Source organism: Pinus tabuliformis, chromosome 2_1 (genome assembly GCF_031772625.1).
Source record: "Pinus tabuliformis cultivar Carrire ecotype Pingquan chromosome 2_1, CPIR1, whole genome shotgun sequence".
Lineage (NCBI taxonomy): Eukaryota > Viridiplantae > Streptophyta > Pinopsida > Pinales > Pinaceae > Pinus > Pinus tabuliformis.
The window spans coordinates 709,493,835-709,521,755 of NC_142299.1; the positions used below are offsets into that span (position 1 = coordinate 709,493,835).

The 27,921-nt window shown below is 37.8% G+C and overlaps 1 protein-coding gene across 1 annotated transcript in view; it reads left to right on the forward strand.

Annotated features, from left to right (window-relative positions):
- Positions 1–12,194: 12,194 nt before the first annotated feature.
- Positions 12,195–27,921, forward strand: part of LOC149202561 (putative aldo-keto reductase 2) — a 78,080-nt gene continuing 62,353 nt past the window's right edge. The window contains exons 1-2 of the mRNA XM_089403187.1: positions 12,195–12,441; positions 12,552–12,749. Coding sequence (XP_089259313.1) covers positions 12,223–12,441; positions 12,552–12,749 — 417 coding nt within the window. The 5' untranslated portion in view covers positions 12,195–12,222. The remainder of the gene's footprint in view (positions 12,442–12,551; positions 12,750–27,921) is intronic.

Below are 27,921 nucleotides of genomic sequence, written 5' to 3' on the forward strand. Positions count from 1 at the left end.
GGTTGCCCCCTCGAAGAGGCAAGTGAACATTGCTTTCTGAATAATAAAGTACTTGCTGTTATTTCTCATTGTTCTATGTTCTGGGTATATTTCTTCGCATATTTGGTATTCTGGTATTGTCTTGCAGATTAAGAGCATAACAAGTGGTATCAGAGCGCTTTCCAGGGCCGGTGGGATCTCCAATTTTTACCAATTTTTTTTTTGGCTGGAGACGTGTTCCGGCATCTTTAAACCACGGGATCTGTCGTTGAGCGCATAAACCTACAGATTTGGGGAGGCATGCACGTAGGAAATACAAGAGGTGGTCACGCTTGTTGGACTCCCTTGTAACCCATGTGGGTACCCCTTCGAGTAGTAGAGCATTAGACAGAACCGTGCACGGACTGTCTTCCAAGTACCCTCTTGGTATATCGGAGGCCCCCTAGCTCCCTTGAAACCTCACCATAGATAAACCATCGACCGTCTTGTTGCTACAGTACACCGAGAACAACACTTGGAGAGATTACCCGCGCGTACGATAGGGTAGTCGGGTTGTACGGTTAAGGGTACAGTTGATCCTCCTGGGTTAGTGCCCTGAAAAATTGGGCCGAGTACTACTGTCAGACTCTTATGTATATTGCGATCTGTAGCACCTGACACTCTTGGAGACCATAGTTCCCTTCTCTATCTCTGGATCATGTATAATCTTTGCCAGATCAGATCTCACAAGTGAGGTTTTGTCGCAGCAGCAACAATCAGTTTCGTCGTCCAGATCTATCAGAATAGCCATTCGGATCTATTAGATCCATCAGATCCGCAACAACAATTAGTTCTGCCATTCAGATCTCTCAGATCCATCAGATCCGCCATCCAGATCTGAGTAGCTGTGTGGGTTCCTATACCTAGGCATGATTGTCGTAGGACTTTTGGCAGCATTGACATTTCTGTGATTCGGCTACTGCAGTATTCATAAGCAAGGAGTAAAACTCCGTTCGGAGTAAAAAAAAAAAAGTCTTAGACCCCCCAGGGCGCTTATTGGTGACTTAGCCCATTAGAATCAGGACGACGAGCTGAGAAAGGTGGTACCATTCAATTGTTAGTGCCAAAAAATTCGAGCGGTCCCAAAATTTCAAGTACATCGGATCGGTGCATGGTAGAAACTAGAGCTCAAGCTCTGGCAAATGAGAGGATTGACAAACTTGAATCAACATTGAACGAGCTCGTGTCGCTGCTGCAGAACTTAAATACAACACTCTTGAAGGGCAAGGAGGAGGCATGCGAGGAGGCACATATTGGCAATGAAAACAGTGAGGGTGAGTCTAGCTAGTCGCTTCACCTCTTTGGCACCCACCAACAATCCCATCGACGACCATCCAAGTTGGACATGTATATATTTGATGGCTCTCACCCAGCCGCATGGATAGCACAAATGGAGCAATATTTCACTCTGAATTACATCCTGGATAATGCGACTCAGCTTAGTGTGGGTATCATATACTTAGACAATGGAAGATGGAAATGGTGGCAATGGCATCAACGTTGCTATGGCAGGCCCTTGACTTGGGAGACATTCAAAAAAGCTCTTATGGATCACTTTTATCATGAATCTAACTTTTTGGGTCATCTCACTAAGCTCCGACAGGCAGGAACAGTGAATGAATATGTTGCAGCCTTTGAAGCCTTAGCTTTCTGCACTAGAGGTCTACACGATGAGTTCTATGTGAAATGTTTTGTCAGTGGTCTCAAAGAAGCCATACAAGCCCACGTCCGACTGCACCACCCTAGTTCATGGCTGCATGCTTGCAAGATAGCTCATGAAGTCGAACGTGCGTTAGCGGCCCAGTCCAATCACCCAAATTTCATCGCCAAGGGTCGCCCCCACATGCTCAAAGCACTACCCAAACACTCAAGGTTCAAAAGGTGTCACTAGCAGAAATGGCGGAAAGAAGAAAGAAAGGCTTATGTTACTACTGTGATGAGAAATACTCCCCTGAGCATAAATGAAAGGAGCCAAAATTCTTTCAAATTGATGCTATTGATCATAGTCCATTGGAGGAAGCCCCACCACTTGAGGAACCAGAGGAGGAAGAAGAGGACAACCAGCAAAACAATGTACCTGAAGAACCAGTTATCTCGCTGCATGCTTTGGCAGGGATTTCTTCGCCTCAAACTCTCAAAATCAGAGGTTTTATTAAGCATCGCCCAGTAGTAGTCTTGATTGATAGTGGAAGTACACAAAATTTTATCCATCAAAGAGTCGCGAAAGCAGTGAATTGTTTTGTCCGAGCAGTTTCTAACTTCCAGGTCCAAATTGCTGATGGGGGAACAATGAAATGTGAAGGCTGCTGTGAAAATGTCAAACTTCAAATGGGGAATTATCAGTTAAAGACCCACATGTTTGCCATACTCATGGGAGGGTGCGACATTGTCCTTGGTGCTGAATGGCTTTGCACACTTGGCCTAATCACAATGGATTTCCAGGAGTTATATATGAGCTTTAAGCAGAACAACCACACACATACCCTCCGCGGACTCCAGGCGGGAGCTCCCTCTATCATCAGCTCACATCGGATGGAAAAATTGTTAAAAAAGGGCCACCATGGAGTTATAGCTCAATTTAATGCCATCCAGGCCTTCGAACCCAATTCTCTTCATATTCATCTTGAGATGCAACAAATCTTAAACAACCATCTGCCAGTGTTTGACAAGCCTCATGAGCTTCCACCCTCGAGAGGGAACATGATCATAGCATTACTTTGGTCCCAGGGGCCCAACCACCAAATGTGCACCATATAGATATCCATTTTCCCAAAAGAATGAAATAGAAAAAATAATCAAGGAACTCTTGGAAGCAGGCGTCATTCATCCCAGCATTAGTCCTTATTCATCGCCGGTGGATGGGGAATGGCGTATGTGTACAGACTTTAGGGCCCTTAATAAGTTGATAGTCAAAGATAAATTTACCATCCTGGTTGTCGATGATTTGTTGGATGAACTAAATGGGGCTCAATTCTTTACTAAGCTCGACCTTCGCTCAAGCTACCACCAAATTCGCATGAAAGAAGTAGACATTCCAAAGGCTGCTTTCCAAACTCATGAAGGCCACTATGAGTTCCTGGTCATGCCATTCGGTCTTTGTAATGCCCCGTCCGCTTTTCAGAGCCTTATGAACCACCTGCTCAAACCATATCTCAGAAAATTTGTCCTTGTTTTCTTTGATGACATCCTCATCTACAGTCGCACTTGGGCCACACATCTTCAGCATGTAGTTCTGCTCTTGCAACTACTCCACAAGCATAAATTATTTGTCAAGATGTCCAAGTTTTATTTTGGCATGGAAGAAGTTGTGTATTTGGGCCACATTGTGGGGCGTGAAGGTGTCAGGGTGGACCCCAAAAATATCTAGGCAATGCAAGAGTGGCCTCAACCTAAGAGCTTGAGAGGATTTTTGCGTCTCACAGGCTACTATCGCAAATTTGTCTGCAATTATGGTCGCATTGCTAGGCCATTAACTCAACTCCTCAAGAAAAATTCATTCCTTTGGAATGATGAAGCACAACAGGTCTTTATAGCTCTCAAACATGCCATGTGTTCCACTCTAGTCTTATTAGTACCCAACTTCACCAAATCTTTTGTGATTGAATGTGATGCTTCGGGTACGAGTATTGGGGCGGTCTTAATGCAGGAATGTCTTCCCTTGGCCTTCACGAGCCAACAACTAAGTGGGACGAATCTGGGACAATATACCTATGAGAAGGAGATGATGGCCATCTTACATGCAGTAGATACCTGGCGACCATACTTATTGGGGTGACGTTTCCAAATCCGTATAGACCATCAAAGCCTTAAATATTTTTTGGAGCAACGCCTATCCTCACCACAACAAAATAAATGGCTCGCCAAAATGCTGGGATATGATTATGAGATAATTTACAAGAAAGGGCACGAAAATATTGTAGCAGATGCGTTATCCTCTGCCAATTTGAGGAGGAAAGCACCCTGCTCACAATTTCCCTTCCCATTCCTGAATGGATTGAAGAAGCTCACAAGGAATGCTTTTCATGTCCCTGGCTCTCCCAACTCATTAATCAATTGCAGGCGGATCCAAATTCCATAATGGGCTACTCGTGGCAGGATGAGATTCTTCGCTACAAGGACAGAGTAGTAATATCACCAACATCCATCCTCAAAAGCCACATTTTGTAAGAGTTGCACTCATCTCCCACTGCAAGACATTCAAGCTTTCAGAAGAGGTATGCTCGCAATCGGAGATATTTTTTTTGGACAGGTATGAAAAAGGAAATTCTTACTTTTGTAGCTGAATGCGATGTCTGTCAGCGCCACAAAGGAGAAATAGTCAAATTCCCAGGCACATTACAACCATTGCCCATCCCGGCCTCAATCTGGACGGAGGTTTCTATGGATTTCATTACGGGTCTTCCAAAGTCAGTAAACAAGTCAGTCATCATGGTGGTTGTGGACAGACTTTCTAAGTATGCTCATTTTTGCGCCCTACCCCACCCTTTTACACCGACTTTGGTCGCTCAATTTTTCATGGATCAGATCTTCAAATTGCATGGCATGCCCACTTCCTTTGTGTCTGAACATGACCCGGTCTTCACCAGTAATTTTTGGCAAGAACTCTTCCGGCTGCAAGGTACCCAACTACAACTTAGTACTTCCTATCATCCAATCTCTGCGAACCACTGTCCTCTGCCTGGTAGGCAAATACACCCAATAGTTGTGGGGAGTATCGGTGTACCCCACAAGTATCCCCAACTCTGTTGTTGGCTCTAGCTTCTTTCGGGCATCCTTGGTCACATGGCAATAAACCGATGAGCCAAAGATCCTGAAGTGACCCACATTTGGTCTCTTCCCGAAGAAAGCCTCCTCTGGTGTCTTCATCCCAAGTATGCGATGTGGGCTTCTATTCTACAAGTATACCATTGTATTGCATGCCTCAACCCACAAATGAAGTGGTAGGCCTTGGTCATGCAGCATCACCCGAGCTGCTCCCACAATCATTTTGTTCTTCCTTTCGACCACCCCATTCTGTTGTGGGTTATGGGGTGCCGTCAACTCCCGTTTAATTCCTTCTGCTGCACATAAGTCCTTAAACTCTTGAGAGACATACTCTCCACCATTGTCACTTCGCAAGGCCCTGATCTTCTTTCCCGATTCTTTCTCAACCAAGGCTTTGAACTCACAAAACCTTGAGAAGGTTTGATCCTTCTTCTGCATGAAATAGATCCAGCATCTACGAGAAAAATCATCAATAAAAATCACATAGTACATTTGTTTAGCGATGGAGGCTTTCGAGAATGGTACACACACATCTGTATGAACTCGCTCCAAGATTGCTTCAGCTTGACTGTCTCGATCATGAAAGGAAGATTTTGCATACTTACCCAAGGTACAACCTTTGCATGTGTCCACTTGCTCGATTTTACCCTTGGGAAGTCCGATAGAAATCTGTTGCATGATCTTCAAGGCCACATGGTGCAAGTGACCCAATCTTCTATGCCATAGCTCGCCAATATCTTGGCTTTGCACCAACTCTGCTTTGGAACTCAATGTAGCATAGTCATCTACCTCCAGCTTGTAGAGATTCTTCACTCGAATACCAACCCTCTTGGTCTGACCCGTGGCGATGTGTCTCAGGAACAACTTTCCTTTAATGAAGACTACATCATAGCCTTTGTCTTCCAACATTGCGACGGATACCAGGTTCTTCTTCAGTCCAGGCACATACTTTACATCAGTCAAGGTGAAAGGAGCTCCATGCTCCCTCTGAAACACAACCTTGCCTTCCCCTAAAACACGGTACTTTCCATCATCGTCCATCTCTATGCGCATTTGGAGGTCCTTCTCCTCCAAGGTACTGAATAAACTCTTGTCGTCGGTCATGTGGAATGAGGCTCCACTGTCCAGGTACCAAACACAACCCACCATCGATGAAACCATGCATGCGATGAGGGTAAAATCCAATTCGAATTGTGAGGCCAGTGCCTCACCATTTGATCCTTTCAAGGATCCCTTCTTGGATTTCTTCTGTGGACAATTTGTTGCATAATGGCCCACCTCATGACAATTAAAGCATCGCACTTTAGATTTGTCAATCTTCTTCCCACCATGGGAAGAACTCGATTTGGAATGGGAAGCCTTCCCTTTCCCTTTCCTTGCCTTACTCGCTAAGGCCATATTTTCTTCATCCTCTTTGGATGAAGAACCATCTCGTGTGCTCCTCCTGATCTCCTCCTGCATCAGATCTGACCACAGTCGTTCCCAATCCGGAAATTTCTCTCTTCCATTCACTGAGTCCTGGTAGCTATTCCATCTCTTAGGAAGACCGAGGAGAGCAAGTCTCACCATATCATCATCGATTTTTGTTATTCCTACACTTCCAAGCTCATCTCTGCAGGTGGTGAGCTTGTTCAGATATGTAGATATAGTGTCACCCTTTTCACACTTGATTTTCCTAAGCTTGTCCTTCAGCGCCAGTTTCCTCTGGTCGTTGTTGTTCTGATATAGGTCCTTCAATTTTTTCCACATTGAGAATGGAGTCTCCTTCCCATGGAGACTCGAGACAATATGGTCTCGAACTCCCTCCAGAAGAATCCTCCTCGCCTTCGCCACACACTTCCTCCATTACGCTAATTCTTGGGCATTAGTTGTTGCTGGCTTGGGGATTTCTTGATCAATGAAATCCTTCAAGCCATTGTCTTCTAATACCGCTTCCATGCGATCCGAGCTGCCATCCAATGCATACTCGAGTGTCAAGCCATTGGACGCCATTGGTGAACTTTGAGGTGTGATAAGAATTCGATTTTGTACCTGCAATCAAGAACTTCAAACTTCGAATTGTTCCCTTCTCAATATGTTGTTCATAGCTCTAATAAACTGGCTCTGATACCATGTAGAATTTCCTGCAAATTCTCAACAAATCTACCTCTGAGATCTATGTAGAAAATCTGACTGTAGATTAACTCGATAATGCAATATACCAAAGAAAAATACTATAATCTACTTCTACTATCAATTTTCTTTGCAGAAGCTTAAAGATCTAGCTGAATCAGAGCTGAACACATATAACCATAAGAAGAAGAATCAATGCACATGAAACATAGAAAATACTTAGGGGAAAGCCTCAACTAAAAACACCACTATCTATATTATCATACAAGTGGAAATATCTCAGGATTACACAAAGCTTTAGCTCACAAGCTATCCAGCTCTCAGTACAATCCCTCACTGCTGCTCATAAACATAATAGACAACATATCTGCCTTTCCTCTTCCCTCCAAGCCTCCTATTTCCTTGCACAGTTTCTCTTGGGTCCTCAAGCTGCCACCTTTGTGTAATTACCTCACACACTGCTCACTAACCTCTGAAATAACTGCACAATCCTCAAGGAAAGAATTCCTTCTGCATGCGAGAAATATCCTCATGGGAATATTCCTACAACTGATAGTACACTATCCCATCCTTTGATCTCAACAGGGTCTCTGTCTGAATTGACATGCATGACTTATTTATTAGAGAATATTCAGTTATCTGAAGTACACTAGTTGCATGCATGCATGCATTGACTAACTAAACTTACAATCAGTCCCACAAACTGTTGGAACTAATCTAATGGGTCTTAACTCAGTTAACTGAGCTAACTAATTACAACTCAAAGTACAACTCATTCTGATCTTCTTCATTAAGGGATAACTTCTTCAATCAAAGGGATAACTGTTGCATGTCTTTACATAGACTTCATGTTTGATTTTCTCCAACTAGTTAACTCAAGATGAATTAATTAATTATTTTACAAACAACTACTGAGATCAATTCGAATTTTAATTTAGGGACTAATTAAAATTGGAATGTATCCCGAAATGCTATCTATAGCAATGCTATTTTTATCATTTCATGTTGCTATTTTCAACATGCGGGTTTTGTTTCTATCATTTGCTGTAGATCCACACTATTTAACAACCATTTTTATTGTTAGGGTTGTTTGTCATCCACAACCTAAAGTGGTTTATTTTCGTACACATTCAAGAAGAATTCTACATAACACTTGCAAGCCCAAAGTAAGCTACATCATACCAGGCATTACAAGTGGATGGGGTTTTTACAACAGTTTCATTTGACCAAGTATAAGAAGAGAAGCACAAACAAGTTGGTCGACATGATTTCAAGGCCACCCACATCAAAGACAACTTTGGGGACTCATATGCACATGGAGCCATTCACTCATGATGCATACAAAGAGACATATTTAGAAGATGAGGACTTCAAGGAGGTGTATTAGAAGTTGCAGAGCCAGATTCATGTGCACAATGGTGACAACATCATGTACTACCATCTCCAGGATGAGTTACTCTACAAGCTAGAAAAGCTATGTGTTCCTAAAGGTGAGTGACTGCAATTGATTAGAGAGGTTCACACCTCTAAGGTTGCAAGGTACTTTGGTGTAGGGAAGATCGTGGCTAACTTGGAGAGGTATGTGTATTGACCCAAGATGCAAAAGCAGGTAGCTAGGTTCATAAGAGGATGCATGCTTTATTATACTAACAAGCCTAACAACATGAAACAAGGTCTATATCATCCCCTACTTGTCCTCAAGAAAGCATTTCCATTGACTTTGTGGGAGGTTTACTGAAAACTAGGAAGGGGCATGACTACCTATTCGTGGTAGTTAACAGGTTCAACAAGATGTGTGTTTTGATGCCTTGTAAAAAAACCATTAATAAGAAAGAAGAAACAAACTTGTCTTTGGATAGGTCCGGGTGCACTTTGGGATACCAAGGAGCATCATTTCAGATAGGGATACAAGATTTCTCAATGTATTATGGACTACATTTTGGGAGAAGATAGATACAAAGTTGAAGAGATCTACAAAATTCTATCCACAGGCAGACATTGGGCAGATAGAAGTAGTCAAAAAGACTTTGGTGGAGCTTCTAAGAGGATACAATCAGAAGCATCCGAAGACCTGGGATGAAAATATAGTATATATACAACATTCTTACAACAGAGCAGTCCACACTTCTACAGGAAAGTCCCCATTTGAAACTTGTTTTGGATATTTACCACCTTCACCTTTGGATATTGCATATGGGCAACAAGGAGGAGTGAGAGAATATCTTACAAGAGATGCTTTGAGGATTGAAAAAATTATAGAGAAGATCAGGAAGATCCATCAATAGGTACAGGAAACACTGCAGAAGTCACAGGAGAAGTATAAGGCTAGGCATGATCATCAGAGAACAGATAAATCGTTCAAGGTGGGAGACAGAGTATGGCTACAGTTGAACAAGGAGAGGTTGCAGTGGCTTGGTAAGAAAATCAAGGCCCTCAGAAATGGTCCCTTTGTGATACTAGAAAAGGTGGGTGATAATGCATATCGACTCAGTTTATCACCATATATGCGCATTTACTCAATTGTGAATGTGGAGAATTTGAAAATCTACAAGCCTTCCATGCTAGATCAAGAAGAGGAACATGTCTTACCTTTGGTGGAGGATTTGGAACCAGATGCTCAGGCAAAGTTGACAGAAGAGACAATTTTCCAGAAGAGGTCCAGAACTACAAGACAAGGGCAGCATGACCTTTAGCAGATTGGGTTGAAGGGATAGCTTCCGGAAAAACCTAAAGGAAATATTTCCTCACCTCATTCAATAAAAGCTTTTAGAGAAAAAAATCCTCCCAAAATGGGGAGGTGTTATCCGGATTGGATCATTATGTTTTTTTCATCCATCTCGATGCATTTGAAGTGGAAAAAGTGGAGGAATTAGCTCATGGGATTATTTTTACCAACAGGACCCAGTTTGGCAAAACAGGTTCTGAAAACTTCTATGAGAATTTTGAGACATCAAATGACGTTTTTTGGGGGTAAAACTTTGTTGCTCCAGGGCAACACATTTTCATGTTGTTCTAGACAAAAATTTATTTCCAACGATGCAAGAAGTGCGCCAATCAAAGTCTATATGCAAAAGTTATGTCACTCAGAAGTTGACTTTCTTGTTTTCACACCTATAGTTTGGGGGGATGTTGCGTCATCCCCCATTATTCATGGAAAAGGGGCTAGCCATGTGTTTTTGATGTAAAAGACTCTAGAAGTGTTTATGTCGTAACTCTAGTTAAGAGTTGATGCAATTAAGCTTAACTACTAGTAGCCTATCGGGTTGTGTTATAACCAAACCACTAGAAGGAAGAGGCATTCCATTCTTTTTAGAACATTTTGTTCCATAGTTGTTCAAAGATAGCTAGGAGAGATAGGAAGCAAAGCACACAGAAAGGATATGTCCACTGTAGCAGCCCACATACCACAGACATTACTTATTTGTACCTGCAACCTTATTTTCCAGACAGAGAAAGAGAATGAAGTAGCCTCGCCTTCCAGCTAGGTTTTCTCTCGAAAGGGTTTCCCAAAGCATATCTTGTGTCTTATATGTGTGTGTGTGAGCTTATTTTGTCGTTTTCTACTTTTTTGCATAATTTCCATTCACATGCATGTATTAATTATAGTTAAATTTACAGATCTAGAAGTTTAACAAAACTGTAATAATGTAGAAATTGTGCATCTTAATATTTTATTAACGGATTTGTTGTGACAAACTGTCCAGTGGAATACCCACAGTAGTTTACGGATCATAAAGGAAAATTACAAAAATCTCATTGTGACTGCTTCTATAAAACGATCAGTTGCAGTGCCTAGGCTACCAAGTGTAGTCCTCCACATAAAAAAAATTGTGGTCAACTTACTTCATTACCATTTGTGTTTTCATTTCAAGAGTTTACATGGTATGCAATTTTGTTGGGGCAAAATGACCCGATCCACCACCTATATTTGCCAACCCCTATGTGAGGGACATTGCAGTGTACGGTCTTGGCATTGAACTTATATTGATTTGTAAAAAGAGTTGATTTTGTAAAGGGCGTTAAATAATTCATTTATCTATCATTTCCATGAGAAATAGTCATAATTGAGTAATTTTTCATGATTTTTGAATAGTGCACTTAGCACTCATTACATTGGGTAATCCTCATAAGGTGATATCTAATATAATACACTATAAAACTTCAATATATATATTATTATTATTATGTATATCTCCAATATCAGCATGGTTGGTGTACATAATTTGAGCTTTGGATCCCTCATATCCAATAGAGTACATATCTCTTCACACATGGACTTTTATAACGTTGAGCTGCCGATTGCTTGTTGACCCGCATGTTGGTTGACCATAGTTTTGATTTATTTAATTGAGCAGTCGGTGGAAAGGGAATCACAGTGATTGTATTACATAAATTTGGTCAATTTAGGTGAAGACTATAGTTAACTATTCATTATGTTCAATCTATAAATACACACACTTCATCGTCAAATGTGCAACATTTATTGTGATTTGGAACAAGGGGTGTAGTGACTAGATAACAACAACAATAATGATATAATTAGTCGTTACATTGAAGAAAGTCCAAAAAATCACACTAAAAACAACCTTCTAACAAATAATATAATTTTAAATTTTAAAATATTAACTAATAATAATATAATAATTTTAAAACAATATTTATTATTATTAAATAAATAATAATAAATTAATACTTTTAATTTTTCTTTTTATTAACTAATTCAATGAATAAAGAGATAAGCTAAACGACCATTTCTGGCGGAGGAACGAGCAAATGATAAGTAATATATATATATATATATATAAAATATATTTTATGTATATCTCAAAATTTGACGTTTGCAATAAGTTAATGGAGAAATTTGACGCTAGCAATAAGTTAATGGAGAATTTTGACGCTAGCATGTCGCGTGAGATACAAGTTAATGGAGAAATTTGACGTTAGCAATAAGTTAATGACATTTTTACTGGCGCGTTGTTGAAAGGACCATTTCTTTTGGAGGAGGTAGCAAATGATAAGTAACATATATTTTATGTATATCTCGAAATATCAGCATGGTTACGTGTACATAGTTTGAGCTTTGGTGTCCTTCATAGTACATATCAATAGAGTACATATCTCCTCACGCACGGTTTTATAATGCTGAGCTGCCGATTGCTTACTGCTCGCGCTGAGAAAGTAGGGCCGCTCTCTTACTGATCGGCGAATTGGGTGAAATCTCGTTAAGACTGTGGTTAACTATTCATTGCGTCCAATCCATAAATACGTACACTCCACAGTCGAAGGTGATTTGGAAAAGGGGTACAGTGAGTGCATAACAACACAGCAATGGCACAATTAGCAGTGCGTAGATTGAGTTTGGGGTCGCAAGGACTACAAGTATCAGCACAGGGGTTGGGTTGCATGGGCATGTCTGCTTTCTATGGCGCTGCAAAACCCGACGACGAAATGATATCTCTCATCCGCCATGCTGTCTCCAGGGGCATCACTTTTCTGGACACTTCAGACGTTTACGGCCCTTTTACCAACGAAATCCTCATTGGAAAGGTTGGATGGCCCCCCTCCTGTCTTCCTTACAATTACCATTGACAGTGAATGCCATATAGCTTAGCCCTGTTCTTCTGGAACTTAACTTAAGCTTTTGGTTGCACTTGCAGGCCATTAAAGGGATAAGAGACAAAGTCCAATTAGCCACAAAGTTTGGAGGGGTGTATGCAGATGGAAAATGGGATGTCCGAGGAGATCCTGAATATGTTCGTGCCGCCTGTGAGGCGAGCTTGAAGAGACTTGATGTCGACTGCATTGATCTTTATTACCAACATCGGGTAGACACTAAAGTCGCCATTGAAGCCACGGTATGTATGCATATCATCCATTGATATAAAAAAATATTTTGTCTTTTTCGGTCCTTGGGTCGCTGTCAAAGTATCCTCTCCGTTGTCTTGGTGTCATGTTTTTTTGGATTTTGGGTGTCATGTTTTTTTGGATTTTTGGAAAGATAAATGAGGTAAAACATATTAGTTGTTGTTTTTCAATTGATCACACAAAATTTGATTTTTACAATGAATAGTGTGAGGGGTATTTACGCTTTTTGACCTAGCTATTGCACCTTGCTTAAAATAACTCAACATGCAGACACACTCTAAATTTGACTTTTCCCAAAATATAACTTAATTGACTCTCCTAAATTTAGCCAACTCTGACGTATGGGAGTAATTGCAATTTCTTACATTTTTTGGTATTTTTTTATTTTATGGTTGGTAGTTGCTTATAGTATTGTCATATGTCAGCGATACATCAATTTTACAAATGTTGATATGGCATAAAGTGGTAAATTTTTTGAGCACAATAATTTTGTATCTACAAGTAAATTTTATATTGCTGAAAAGCTTAATAGTGACCTTAGAAAGAAAATTTGAAATGATCCACAAACAAAATAATAATTGTACCCCACCTCCATAAGTGGCCTTAGGGATTGGCTCTATTACATGCATTCTTAAACTTCACAACCATATAAGATGGAGAGACAAGAGTCTCAAGGAGAATTTTTTTCTTATCCCCAAACCAAAGGTTCATTGATTTACAATAGTTTTTGTCCATTATAAGCTTTCTACCTTCCATTTATCTTTTTCTTTTTTTTTACCATGGTGGATGGGTAACTTGTTGGAGTGATCTGGGCTAGGCCCAAGATCAAACCTTCTAGCTGCTACTGTACCACCAAGAGTATATCTGATCTTCCTATAAGACAAATATACCAAGAATATATCACTTAGTAAGAACGGAGACACCAATCACATATCTGATCTGTCTGATTTGCCTATAAGACAAATATACCAGGAATATATCACTTAGTTAGAACCGAGATGCTCCTTGAGGTTGTATATTCCTCTAGCCTCATCACAACAAGATCAACATGTCATTTTCGAGGAATTGAACTCAGGTGGCAAGGGAGTTAACATCCCTCGGGTGGCAAAGGAGTTAACATCCATCCCGTTTTAACCACTCTACCTACCCTTGACTCAATTATCTTTTTCTTAACACTATAATTCTAATAAGAGAATGCATGCTTCCACACTCCATAATAATAGTAATGGTATTATTTTTGGGTATTGTTACTGTGTATGTAGATTGAGGACAATGCCCAGATAATGGCCAATATTTTGGGTGGACACTCCACCCATATTGAAGGACTAATGAAAAAGTGATTAGAAAAGAGTGAGCATATAAGATTATAAAGATGTCGAGAAAGAGAACCATATATAAATTTATATAAATTGAAAAATATAATTTGAAATTTTAAAATATTGACTAATAATAATTTATTCGATTATATTTTTTATTAACTAAATAATAATAAGTTAATAAATATAAAAAGTTAATGATTTTAAAACAAGAAATTTTTATTAATTAACTCACTGAATAAAGAAATAATGAGAGGGAAAAATTAAAAATAAAAAGGGGAACATTAATAAAAAGAGGAGGTTAAAAAGATAAATAAAAGGAAATGAAGGAAATTAAGCTAACAATAATCATTTTTAAAAATAACGTCAATAATTGTCCGCTTTGGGTGCTCAATTGGTAAAGGTCGTGGAAATGAAGTCTCACTAAACCGGAAGTCTTGGGTTCAAATCTTGTGCTATCCCCCGATCAGGGGTGAGAAGTTGGACATGATGAAGATGTAGTCCTACCAAGCTTACAAAAAAAATAGCGCCAATAATTATTAAAAATAATATTAATTAATAAAAGGGGGAAGTGAGAGAAGGAATTGATAAAAGAAAGAAAAAGGAGACCACACAAAAATTAAATAAAGACTAAAGGGGAAAAGGTTGTGAATTATAGTTCTAGTTACGTTTTTAATGAATACTGATTTCAAGCTATTTGTATGAAGGAACTTCCTCTATTCTATTGGTGTCATACATAGAATTATTGTAAGTGATATGTTTGAATTTGATTATCATAACTTTCATTTTGTTAGTGTTAACAAGCATACTCATATTAGAATAGAACTACTTGAGGATTCTTAGTTGCTTGTCGAGATTACAAAGACTCCTCACTACACGAGCAATATCATCAACATAAAGAAGAAGGATGATGACTATACCAACAATAGTCGAGCTAACACAACCTGCTTGTTCCAAACAATCTTGTAACTTGTGAATATCAATACTAAAAGGGATAAGACATTGTAGATAACCTTGCTTGACTTCTAATTACAATCAATTTCTTTTGACCAGTCCTTGATGTTCCTAAAATTTGCAATAATGTTATGGTATAACCTTACTTTGACAACTCTCAACTTGAAAGGAACTCTTAGCATTTCTAACTCGTTCCTAAGCTTAGTCTTGTGCAATGTGTCAAAAGCTCTTCTAAATTCAATAAAACAACATAGGAGATTGATTTTATTATTCAACACTCATTTGCAAGGATATTAAGCGTAACAAGATGACCCACAATTGAATGATAGATCCTAAATTTGACGTGGCCTTTAACTCTTTTTCCATGGCATTCTAGCCAGACAATGATCTCTTTCCAAAATAATTCCATATAACTCCACTAAAATAGGGCTAATCATATTGGTCCTATATTTAGGGGGATTGCTTTTTCGCCACTTTTAAATATAGGTTTGATGAGGCTCTCAGTCTAGGGTTTAAGGAAACCTTGCTTGACTTCCAGCTTGAAGAGCTTGTGTATGCAAAGGATAGGCCATTTGATCTTTATGATTTTAGCTTGGTAGCTTTCGATGCCCATAGCTTTTCCTTTATTTGTGTTGTTTAACCCCAAACTTTATGTCTTTTATAAAACATTTTCCCATACTGGGTTGTAGAGCACCTAGCTACTCTAGGTGCAAATAAGTTTTTACTTTATAGAGATGTTTGAAATGTTGTCCACCCACATTCTTAAAGAATTTCAAGGTAAGAATTCCAAACCCTAAAAGGAATCATATTATTTTCTCTAGTTTTATTAGAAAAAGATTGCTTCTTTAATACTCTTAAATAAAATGTATTTGTTAATGTTAAAAATAAAGTGAACTAGTACATATCATCATTATAAAACCATTATTAATAAATATTAATGATAACAAAAACATATATATAAAATAGAGTGAACAACCACCTGGGATTTGAACAAGTGACTTTTTCACACAAAGTACCTTAATAAAACATCCATTCATATGAATCAAAAACCTATAAACTTAATAAAATTGAAAAAATAAAAACTTAAAAATTACTAATTTTAATATGAATTTTAATTCATAATATCTAAATTTAATTTAATTATCTTCATTTCAAATTTCATGAACCTAATTACAATTAGATTAAATAAATTTAACATTACTAACCAAAAAAAACAAACAAACAAACAAACAAACCAACTTCCCATTCTTATTTGTCATATAAATAAAAAACTATTTTTTATAAAAAACATACCTAGCATTTTTATTAAAGTCATACATGGTTGAATTCATTGAATGTTGAATGTAATCATTATAAATAAAAAACTATTTTTAATAAAAAAAACATACATATCAGTTTTATTAAAATCAATCATGGTTAAATTCATTGAATGTTGAATATAATCGAGAACATTGATATGGCTCCTACTATTAATAGGAGTTGTTTTTAGGGTGACTTTTTGGATTTTTCTGGTGTTGGAATCCGACGCAAAAATTTGAGGTGAAATCTTGATTTGTGTTATTTAAACTAGTTTTTTTACTATATATATGGATTCAACACCCTAAAAAACCCCTAGGGCACTTCGATTGTGCAGGGTTACCCATCAAACTTGTGATTTCAATATATTCTTGCCGGATTTTAGAGAAATTAGACCGAAAAACCCCACCGGAAAAGCTTCCAAAAAGTCGTACCAAAGACAACTCCCTATCAATATAAACATAATTGATAATAATGATATCTTTTACTATCTTAAAACCAATTTAATATAGTTAAAATAAATTTATTTTTATATAAATATAAAATTATAATAAAATTAAAAATTGATTTAATTATTATAATTAAATAAATATCTGATAAAATCATATATTTAAATTGTATATTTTTTAAAATCAACTTTTATTTATATAGTAAAAAATATTTTAAATAATTAAAAATTACAATCTTAACTCAAGAAATTTCGATAAAATAATGAAAACAAATTTAGAAAAATTTGACCTAATTGGTCTTTGTGGACAGTAATCATCATCATCATTAATATGCACAAAATTCCTAATCTTGTTCATCCATCAATAGATATTATATTTGAAACCTTCTTCGACACCATAATAAATATTATATTGAAATATGACATTTTCAATAATGTGAGCTTTGTTTATGATGTTTTCACTGATGCAAGATTTGTTTATGATGTTTTCATTGATGCAAGATTTGTTTATGATGTTTTCATTGATGATAGTGTTGTTGAAAGGGCCATTTACTTTGTGGGGTGAACAAATGATAAATAATGTTGGAAGGATATGCGTCTTGTTGGAGTCCAAGATTTGAGCTCTAGTTCTAGTTTATGGTGATCTCTCGGTCTTAAGCTGAACTATGAGTTTCTGATATATGTGGCTTACTAGTTGTTGCATAGGCATTGTCTACTGAGGCGACAATTGTGCCTTAACCACAATTTTTTTTGCTGAAATCCGGTGATAAATTTTTCAAAAAATATGATTGTTGGAGTGGTTTTTTTTTTTTTTTTTGGTGGAAATGGATTCAACACCATAAAAAACCCCTGTAGCACCCAAAATCCTGAAGCTTGACAGATGTAACCTAGATTTCCAAAAATTTATGCATTTCTGCCGAATTTTGTCAAAATCTTGTTAGAATTTCCACTATTTTCTTGACAAAATTGTGTCTACTCTATTCCATATATCTGTGTAGGTTACTAGTTCCCATCAACCATTGAAATATATAAATATATATATATATATATATATATATATATATATGGAAAAATCAACATGGTCAAATGTGCATAGTTTGGGGTGCTTTCACATCCGATAAGTATATATCTCTTCACGCATTGACTCTTATAAAGCTACGCTGCCAATTGCTTACTGCTCGCACTGGGAAAGTAGACCCGCCCTCTCGTTGGTGTCGTTTAATGTAATTTTTTCCTTTTTCTAGAAATGTTGGGCCGCTTGTTAGTTGACCATAAGTGGGGAATGAACATTCTTGCACCACACATCATGGGAATATTCAACAATGTCATCCGGTAAGGATTCCCAAGGGACTGGACAAGTAGTCTAGCAATATCCTTTTTTTAAAAGTGGAGACATTAATAATCCTTCCAACTATAGAACCATTATGATCAATCCTTTGTTTGCAAAGCTCTTCGACAACGCCGTAGAAAATAGAATCACTAAGTGGGCAGAGGTAAAAGGAAAGAGGGCAAAAGGGCAAGTAGGATTTAGGCCAAAGCATTCTACAGTGGATCATGGTATCACATTGAGACACATTATTGAAAAGGCTTGGGGGGCAAAGAAGAAGTATTTTGCTGCTTTGTTGACTTCAGAAAGGCATTTGACACGGTCCCTAGAGATCAGTTGTGATGTAGAATGGAAGAACTTGAAATTCCTTTGCATTATAGAGTTGTTGTTCATAGGCTCTATGAAGAGGTGAAAGTCAAAATTAGAACTTCAGTAGGAATTTTGAAAAGCTTTAGAAGTGACATTGCATTCAAGCAAGGCCGCCTTTTATTCCCTACTCTTTTTTATTTATATATTAATAAATTGGAAGAGTGGCTAAATCTGCAAGGTGGAGATGGTGTTTGATTGGGGGAGTTTGTGATAAAGCTTCTTTTGTATGTTGATGACTTTGTGTTGATTGCAAAATCGACACATGGATTGCAATTGCACCTATATGCCCTTGAGCATTTTTGCAGAGAAACGGGGATGCAAGTCAATACCAGCAAGACCAAAATAATGATTTTCTCTAATAAAAGGAAGCAGAGCCAACATATGTTCTTCCTTGAGGGTAACATTCTTGAAGAAGTAAATGAGTACAAGTACCTTGGGATTAATTTCAACAACAAGCTTAATTGGGAGGACTACAGAAAGAAGAGAATTTTAGGAGGGTGGAAAGAATTATATGCTCTTCAAAACAAATGTAGAGAGGCAGAGTTATGGGAATGGAAAATGTTTAAATTGCTTTTTGGACTCCTAGTTTTTTCAGTGATACTATATGGGTGGGAATTATGGGCTAGGAGTACCCCTATCTCAAAATGGAAACAAATTGAGAAAATCCAAAAACGCTTGATCATGAGCTAGTACAAAATAAAAAGTTCAGTTCCTTATGAGATAATGTTGAGTGAAACAGGAGCAACTCCCATCAAAGCAATTGATATGGTGTGTCTTATACAATATCTAAAAAGAACTGAGCAAATGAGAGTAGGTAGATGGCCTAAAGTTATATTCAATGAAGGCATGAGTGAAAGAAAGAAAACATGGAGGAGACAAAACAACGAATGGATGCAAAAATGGGATATCTACCTCAATGCCCGTCCCTCAAATAGCAATGAGTTAAAGAATTTTGTTATGGAGAAGTTCTGTAAGCGTATATGGGGAAAATATTTGGGTAGAAAGAAGAAGTACTATGTTGAGGAATTCAACCCCACTTGTGATCTCCAACAAAAATAGTACATTGGAGCTAGAATTTCATGGAGAGAAAAGATTCTTATTGCTCAATTAAGAGCTAACTCGCATCAACTTTGGTGTGAAACAATGCGGTGGAAAAGACCTAAAGAAGCTTGGGAAGATTGGGTGTGTACTTTTTGCATTTCTGGGGTAGTGGAATTGGAAAAAAAAATCATTTTGGAATGTGATGCTTTTAGAAAAATTAGGGATAGTTATGACAATATGTTAGCATCGGTTCCTTGGCATTGTCTTTTCAGCAAGGGGACTGTTAGAAGTTTGGGCCAGCTCATCATTAGTTTGAATAAGAAAAGGATTGAATTGCAAAAGGTGAAAACAAGACATTGATGGTCACATAGACTATTTTTAGTCTCATGGACGTCATTCATTCATAATTATAATTTATTTCTATCTCCTATAAATATTTGATCGCATTCATTGACCATTCGGTGGATAGGGAATCAAAGTGATCGTGTTACATGAATTTGGCCAGGATCGGCGAATTAGGTGAATTGTCATTTAGAATGTGGTTAACTGTTATGTGCGTTCAATTTATAAATACACACACTCCACAATCAAAGGAACAACATTTGCCGTGATTTTGAAAAAGGGGATAAAGTGACTATATAACAACAACAATGGCACAATTAGCAGCAACAACAAAAATTTGTAGATTACATTTGGGGTCGCAAGGATTAGAAGTATCAGCAGAAGGATTGGGTTGCATGGGCATGTTTGCCTTCTATGGCACTCCAAAGCCCGACAAAGAAATGATATCCCTCATTCGCCATGATGTACCTAAAGGCATTACTTTTCTCGATACTTCGTACATTTATGGCCCCTTTACCAACGAAGTCCTCGTTGGAAAGGTGGGACGATAGGCCTCCTTATGGGTTTTCTGTTTTCCTTTGGACCAGTGAGACCAACGATAGGCGGTCTTGAGAATAGCAATTGGTGCAGGGGAGACAACGATAGTTTATGATAGTAGTTAGGGGAGACAACGACAGCTCTAAGGAGGCAGCAATAGTTTCAGGCAACGATCAAGCGGTGTTGTAGACAACGTTCTCGAAGTTCCAGGCAGCAGTCAGACACAACGCTCAAGTCGAGGTTTGGTTCCTAGCAGGAAACACAGGTCGGGCCCACCTCTCTCCTTTTTAGACTATTTGCTTTTGCTCATTGCTTGTGTTTCATACTGGCATAAAAAACCAGAACAGTTCAAATGGGCAAACAAAAACCAGAACAGTTCAAACTTGGGTCCCCTTAAACTCGGTTAAGCCTCTTGTGATTGACAATTAAAGTGGTAATATAACCTAGCATGGGGACAGGGGGGCCCAATGTAGAAGAAAAGCTTGTTTTGGTGGAAACTAAATACCCACGAAACATAGAGTTAAGAAAAAATACCTCAAACAAGCACGATGTAGCAGGAGATTATCAAATGCAAATATTGAGTTCAGTACTAAGGATGCTTTTGGAGGAAGGCTGGTGCCCATCTTGGAATCCCAATCTCCAAATCTCAAGAGGATATATGGAGCCCTATCCCAACATTATTGCAGAGAATACAAGTGGGAACTGGAATCCCTTTCTCCCAGAGTTTTCTCAAGCCAATGTATTTGGCATAAATGAGAGATTGATCTTTGTGAATGCAAAGCAGTACAAGGGGATTTTACGACACATACAAGCCAAAAAGCTAAGACAGTCACAGAGAAAAAAACTCACCTGGATCTTACCAAAAACAATTAAAAACAACACAATTGTTAATGCCAAAATGCATATGTTAGTAGAAGAGCAGGCAGAGCAAGATGGGGATATTAACAAAAATAAAAAGACCTTATCAAAACAAGAGGAAACCTAGGCCAAAGCAAAATGAAAGTGAAGCTACTCCAACAAATAGAGAAGAGAGCAGTAAGGACACATACAACGCCACAACCACTCTATTGTTGTGGTCGTCAGAGCTCTATGTAAGCGAAATCGTGAGCATGAGAAAAAGAATTGAGTATATTGAGTTAAAAGGGCAACATGAAGTGTTAGCCTCACTCTCATAATAAAACAATTATAAATCCAAAAATCATAATTAAATAAATCAAATCTTGAGAATTAAGAGTTAGTTCCTCAAACTAGGGAGTTTAGTTAGGATGAGAGATTCTCTCCAACTAGTTCTCCTAGATTAGTGTTTTGTTGAGAAAATATCTCAACCAAGTTTGTCCAAGATAGACGTACTATCTTGAGACCAACTTCCTCATGTATTTATTTGTACTATTATCATTCTTTGTATATTGGATTGATTAATAATGAGAATGTGAGGAATGCTGTAAGGCTGAGGCCTTTTCCGCCATGTCTGGCTTCTATATTTCTAAGTGTTTATTTAATTGAGTTTATGTTATGTGTGTTAGTTTCCTTCATGAAGATCTCAAATTAAAATAAATTTTGGAGGCTAGTGAGAAATTTGAAAGGGAAAACAAGGTTCTCAAAGAGCAGGTAATAAGATTACAAAACAATATGGAAAGAGGGCAACAAGAGTTGATCATGCTGAAACAAGAGTTAGAGCAAACAAAGTTAGTAGAAAAAAAAAGACAGAGGGATAAGGAAAAATAGTAGAGAAAATCAGATGGAAGATATTTTCAATAAAAAATTGCAAACATGGAAATGAGGGAAAAAAAACTAAAGCAACAAATAGAAGAAGCTAAATCTTGGGTTCAAGTGGTAAAGGAAGCATTGGCGGAGCAAAAATAAACCATGAGAGACAAATAAAGAGGCAAATAAGAGAAGAGAAAGCTAGGCAAGACAAGGCCACAAATGTCATCATCAAGGGCTTGAAAGACTATGGAGAAAAAGAAAGAACATATATGTTATCAAGGGATTTTCTCAAGGACATGTTGAATTGGACATGTTATATTCAACAAGAAAATAGGATTGGTTGGAAGGCAGAAAATGGAAGAGATAGACATACTTGAGACTAGAACAACAAGACAAGCGAAAGAAGGAATGGGAGAAAGTGAAATCAGCAAGAGACGCAGGAAAATGGGCGTTGCTGAAAAATGGGAAAGCCCAAGTCAGTGAGCGATTAACAAATAAAAAGTAGGGATTCGGGGCTCCCCGAGGGTATCTAAACATGGTGAGTTGGAATTGTAGAGGTTACTCGTGGAGGAGAGGACTGGGATTGGTGCCCATATCAAAAGGGAACGACACCATTATCCTTACGGAAACCCATGAGCATGATGGTTGTAGGGTTCCATAATTCGAAGGATATAGTAAAATTTTAGTGTGGAATGAAGAGACTAGTACAGGGAAAGGTCATGGAGGGATCACCGTTCTAATAAGAGAAATGTGGAGTGGAATAGTGAAAGTGGAAAAAGAGGATCCAAATAAGCAATTTATATGGCTAAATATAATATACAACAAAGTAACATTCAGGCTAGTTGTGTGTTACTTTGCCCCAAAAAACTCAAATTTCTACAAGAAGACAAATTTAGATAAAGAAGACCCTTATGCTACTTTAAAAAGAGATATTGTTGCCTTCAGGAGTTTAGGAGATATAGTTCTAATCAATGACTTTAATTCTGGGACAAGAAACAATCAGTGTATTCAGTTTGGAAGTGATGGGAAATTGGATAGCAATCCTCTTTGGTTAGAGGAGAATGAAGAGCACATGTGGAAAAGGACTTCTCACACTTTGGCGCTAAGTTGTTAGGCTTATGTAGCCTCTATGACATGGTAATTTGCAATGGCATGAAACCTTGGCCAACATCCGGTGGCATCACGTGAAAACATACAATGGTCAAAGTGTGGTGGACTATGTAATATGCTCTCATAGCTCTATTTGCAATTTTTTAGAGTTCAATATTGAGGCTTGTCCTATTGAGATGAATTCTGACCATATGCCTCTCTATATTAAGTTGGGCATACGCACATGTGGGGTACAAGAAGGGCAGGCCCAACAGTGTCATAAGAAAGGGCATGAAAATGGAATAATCCTCATAAATCAAGAAAACCAAGACCTCTTTGTTGCTACCCTAGAACAACACTTTCAGTGGGAAAAAACAACACAAAAAACAAGGGAGACAATGCAAAAATAGAATGCATTGGAAACAATATGTTGATCCCTCTGATCTACAAAGCCTTAAAGGCGTGCAAAAGATCTTGACCTAAGAAGAGGGTATCAAACACTTTTCCAACTAATCCTTGGTATGATGAAGAGTGCAAGGCTGCTAAAAGTTCCCTTGAGGAGAAGGAGACAAACATAGAAAGTAAGAAAAAGTATAAAAATCTGATAAAAACAAAAACATAAATTTATGTGACTTCAAGAAGGAATGAATTAATCTCTTTGGGAAAGCACAACCCCAAAGGATTTTGGCAGGAACTACAACAAAAGAGAAAGCAAATAGATAATAATTTATTAGATACACATTGGTTGGAATATGAAAAGCTCCTCTATGAGAGAAAACAATAGAAACATATCACCCCCATAATCAGCACTACAACCATGTTATTTTCAGTACACGATGACAAGCGTGATATAAAGAATTTACAAAGTGGTAAAGCCCAAGACTTTAATGGGTTACAGGAAGAATTTTTAAAATGGGGTGTTGAGATCTTGGCCCGAATCATCAAAAGGATCTTCAACAAGATTACACAAGATAATTTTCCAAGTGAATGGACAACAAGTGATGCTATCCCTCCTTACAAAAGTGGAGACATCAATAATCCCTCTAATTATCACACTATTATGGTCAATCCTCTTCTTGGAAAATTGTTTGGGGGCATGATGGAGCATAGAATCAATAGTTGGGCAAAAAAGGAGGGTAAAAGAGCAAAAGGAAAGGCTGGTTTTAGGCCAAAGCACTCTACAATTGATCAGTGCATCACTCTTAGGCACTTCATCGAACAAATATGGGACATTCAGGATGGGGAAGCCTTTTGTTGCTTTGTTGACTTCAAAAAAGCTTTTGACACTGTTCCTGGGGATAATATGTGGAGAAGAATGGAAGAGCTTGGAATCTCAAATGAATATAGAGTTGTTGTCCATAAAGTTTTTGAGAAAGTTAGTGCAAAAATCAGAACTAAAGATGGCTTTTTGGAATGCTTTGGTAGTGACATTGGGGTCAAGCAGGGGTGCCCCCTTTCCCCCACTCTATTTGGTCTATATATTAATAAGTTAGAAGAATGGCTAAACAACACCAGTGGAGAGGGTATTCCACTGGCAGGTTATGTGGCGAAGCTACCTTTGTATGCTGATGATCTTATCCTAATTACAAAATATTCTCATGGTTTGAGAGAGCATTTGAAGGCCTTAGAGCTCTTTTGTCAAGAGGTCAGGATGCAAGCAAACAGTAGCAAAACCAAAGTCATGATCTTCTCTTTGAAGCAGAAAAAGCAGCAGTTTAGCTTTATATTTGAGGAAAAATCCTTGGAGATAGTGGAAGAGTACAAGTACCTAGGAATTATTTTTCACAACAAGCTCAACTGGGAGACGTGCATAACTAAAAGGATCAAAGGGGGTTAAAGAGCTTCTTACCTTCTTCAGAACAGATGTAGGAAAGCATAATTATGGGACTGAAAAAGCAATAAATCTCTTTTTGGAGTGTTGGTTACCCTGATTGTCCTCTATGGATGTGAAGTTTGGGGGAGAAGCATGTCAATTCACAAGTGGAGACAACTAAAAAGAGTTCAAAAGCACTTAATCATTAGTAACCTCAAAGTCAAATCAATGGTCCCATATGAGATCCTACTAGTTGAGGCTGGAATGTTCCCGATGGAGGCTTCAACAATCATTCATTTGTTAAGTTATTTAAAAAAGGTGGAAAGCATGGATGCACATTATTGGCCCAAGTTGATTGTTGTAGAGGAGCTAAAGCGTAAGAAGAAAACTTGGAGGAAGTAAAATGACAAGTGGATGAGCAAATGGGGAATTAATTGGCAAGATTGTCCTAATTCCAAAGAGGAAAAAACGGGTGCTTGAAAATTTAGAACTTCCATGTGGGAAAAACAGGTTGGCAGAAAAGTTAGCGCTATATGTCAAAAAAATTAACCCATCTCACTCACATGATGAAAATACTTATTTCAGTGCCGCTATCAAGGGAAAGGCTAAAATTTTGCTAGCAATTGAGGATTAGATCTCACCATCTTAGGTGCGAAATAGGTAGATGGGCAACCCCCAAGGAGAGTGGGAAGAAAGAACTTGTATCTTTTGTAGGGTAGGAGCGATAGAAACCAAATGGAACTTCATCGTGGAATGTGCGGCTTATGAGGACATTCGTAATCAATTTGAAAGTAATTTAAAGGTGAAAAATTTGAGAAAACTGTTTGAGGAAGCAAGGCTTCATAAAATTGCGAATTTCTTGATCAAGATTCATGGCAAAAAGGTTATTTTAGAGGGAAACCTGAGATTATGATGTCTTGTTTGGTTTAGAGTCTAGGTCCCTTAGATCACGGGGTCTCTTGGACTTCATTAAAATTCCTTCATTCATTCATTCACCAATGAATGCTATATAACTTGGTAAAATGATAGAAGTTCTATGGATCTTAACTTCTTTTGCAATTGCAGGCCATTAATGGGATAAGAGAAAAAGTCCAATTAGCCTCAAAGTTTGGAATTAAATATGCAGATGGAAAACAGGAGATTCGAGGTGATCCTGCATATGTTTGTGCCGCCTGCGAGACAAGCTTAAAGATATTTGATATATTTATTACCAACATCAAATAGACATTACAGTCCCCATTAAAGTCACGATATGTATGCATATCATCTATTGACTCTTCTAAAAGTTTCTTTATGTCCTTTCTTTTCAGTTAGGGGTCGATGTGAAAGCATCCTCTTTGTTGCTTTGGTGTCATCATTTGTGGGTTTTTTTAAGCTCATCTTGAAGTTGTTGTCATCTTAAATGGTCGGAATTGTTGATGCTCTTGACCAATATTACAAGTATTGGGTGAGCAATACCTTTTTGTAGTGATGCACACTTTAGTATATGTATTTGTCTCTATGATGTCCAATGGCATACCTACTGATGTGCATACCACACCACATTGTACCTCACTACAGAGTGCATAATGCTTACCCAAGGTTTAGGTCTTGGGTGCCGTCAAGGTCCATTTTATCATTTATGGGAATGGGGGATTTTTAGCCATGCAAAACCTTGGGATTGCAATGCTGCAATATCCCTATCAATTGTAATGAGCACCCCATTTTCTTGCTTTATCATTTGCTCAATGTTCAAGCTTAAAGGGATCTCTTAAGGGCTTTCTTAAAGAAGGTAAAGAAAACCACCGTGAAATACCAAACACTTAAACCACAAAAACAATGTGCCCATAATCTCTTAAACCAATTTTCTCAAATACTAAGACAGATCATTTGACTGAATCATTTTTGGTAAAATGCCATTATAATATGACTAGTAGTCACTGAGTCAAATGGCGCACAACAGAATCAAGCAAAATATACCCGCCCTCTCAAACTCAGTCAAACTTGCCATGAATATGTAAGTATAGGAAACCTTTATTGAATATGATCTGAAAGCTCAGTGAACCCATAATGGTAAAGTAATCATTCTCTAACATTCTCTCTCACACACACACATTTAGAGGTGATTTTTCCACAACTACAATCTACAATCTATTTGCAGGGGGAATTCAAAGTCTTTTGTAGGATTTGATACATGTATTATAGGGTAAAATGTTAAGGAAATAGTTTTCGGTTAGAATTGATTGGTTTTATGGGCTAGATATGGAGCATAATGAAGAAATCTGAAGCACGAATCCTAAAGTGCCAAGCCAAAGCAAATGAAGAACTTGCTCATGAAAAGATAAGGTAGTGTTTTCATTCACCTTGGGCTTGTATTATACTGGAAAAGATATGTGAAATTGCTTGGAAAAATGGAATATGTTTGTAGAAGTAGGTTACCCATAGATGAGTGACACCTTTCATTAACCTATACGAAATCTCAAGTGTTACAAACTATAAGTTACCTAGATGTAGGAGTTCAAAGGTGTTGAGATTGTCAAATTCTGCTAATCACAAAATTTAGCAATGAAAACTCTTTATGACATATGCAACCTATGTCACAAGGTTTGTTGAACTTCAACCTTGAGATTCGAAATTCGGCGAACCTATTTTTTTTTTTGAGGTTTGGCAAACCTCATCGAACCTCATGGCCATTTGACCAAGTCCATAGCTCAAGCTCATATCCTCATGTCACAACTCAAGCTTGCAATCTATCCTTGTAGTTTCCAAGTCCATGATAGCATTTTTTATGTTTATTGATGTTGATTTCTTGCTATTTTATACTATATTTCATTTTAAAATTATATATATATATATATATATATATATATATATATATATATATATATATATATATATATATATATATATATATATATATATATATATGAAATGGAAACTCCAC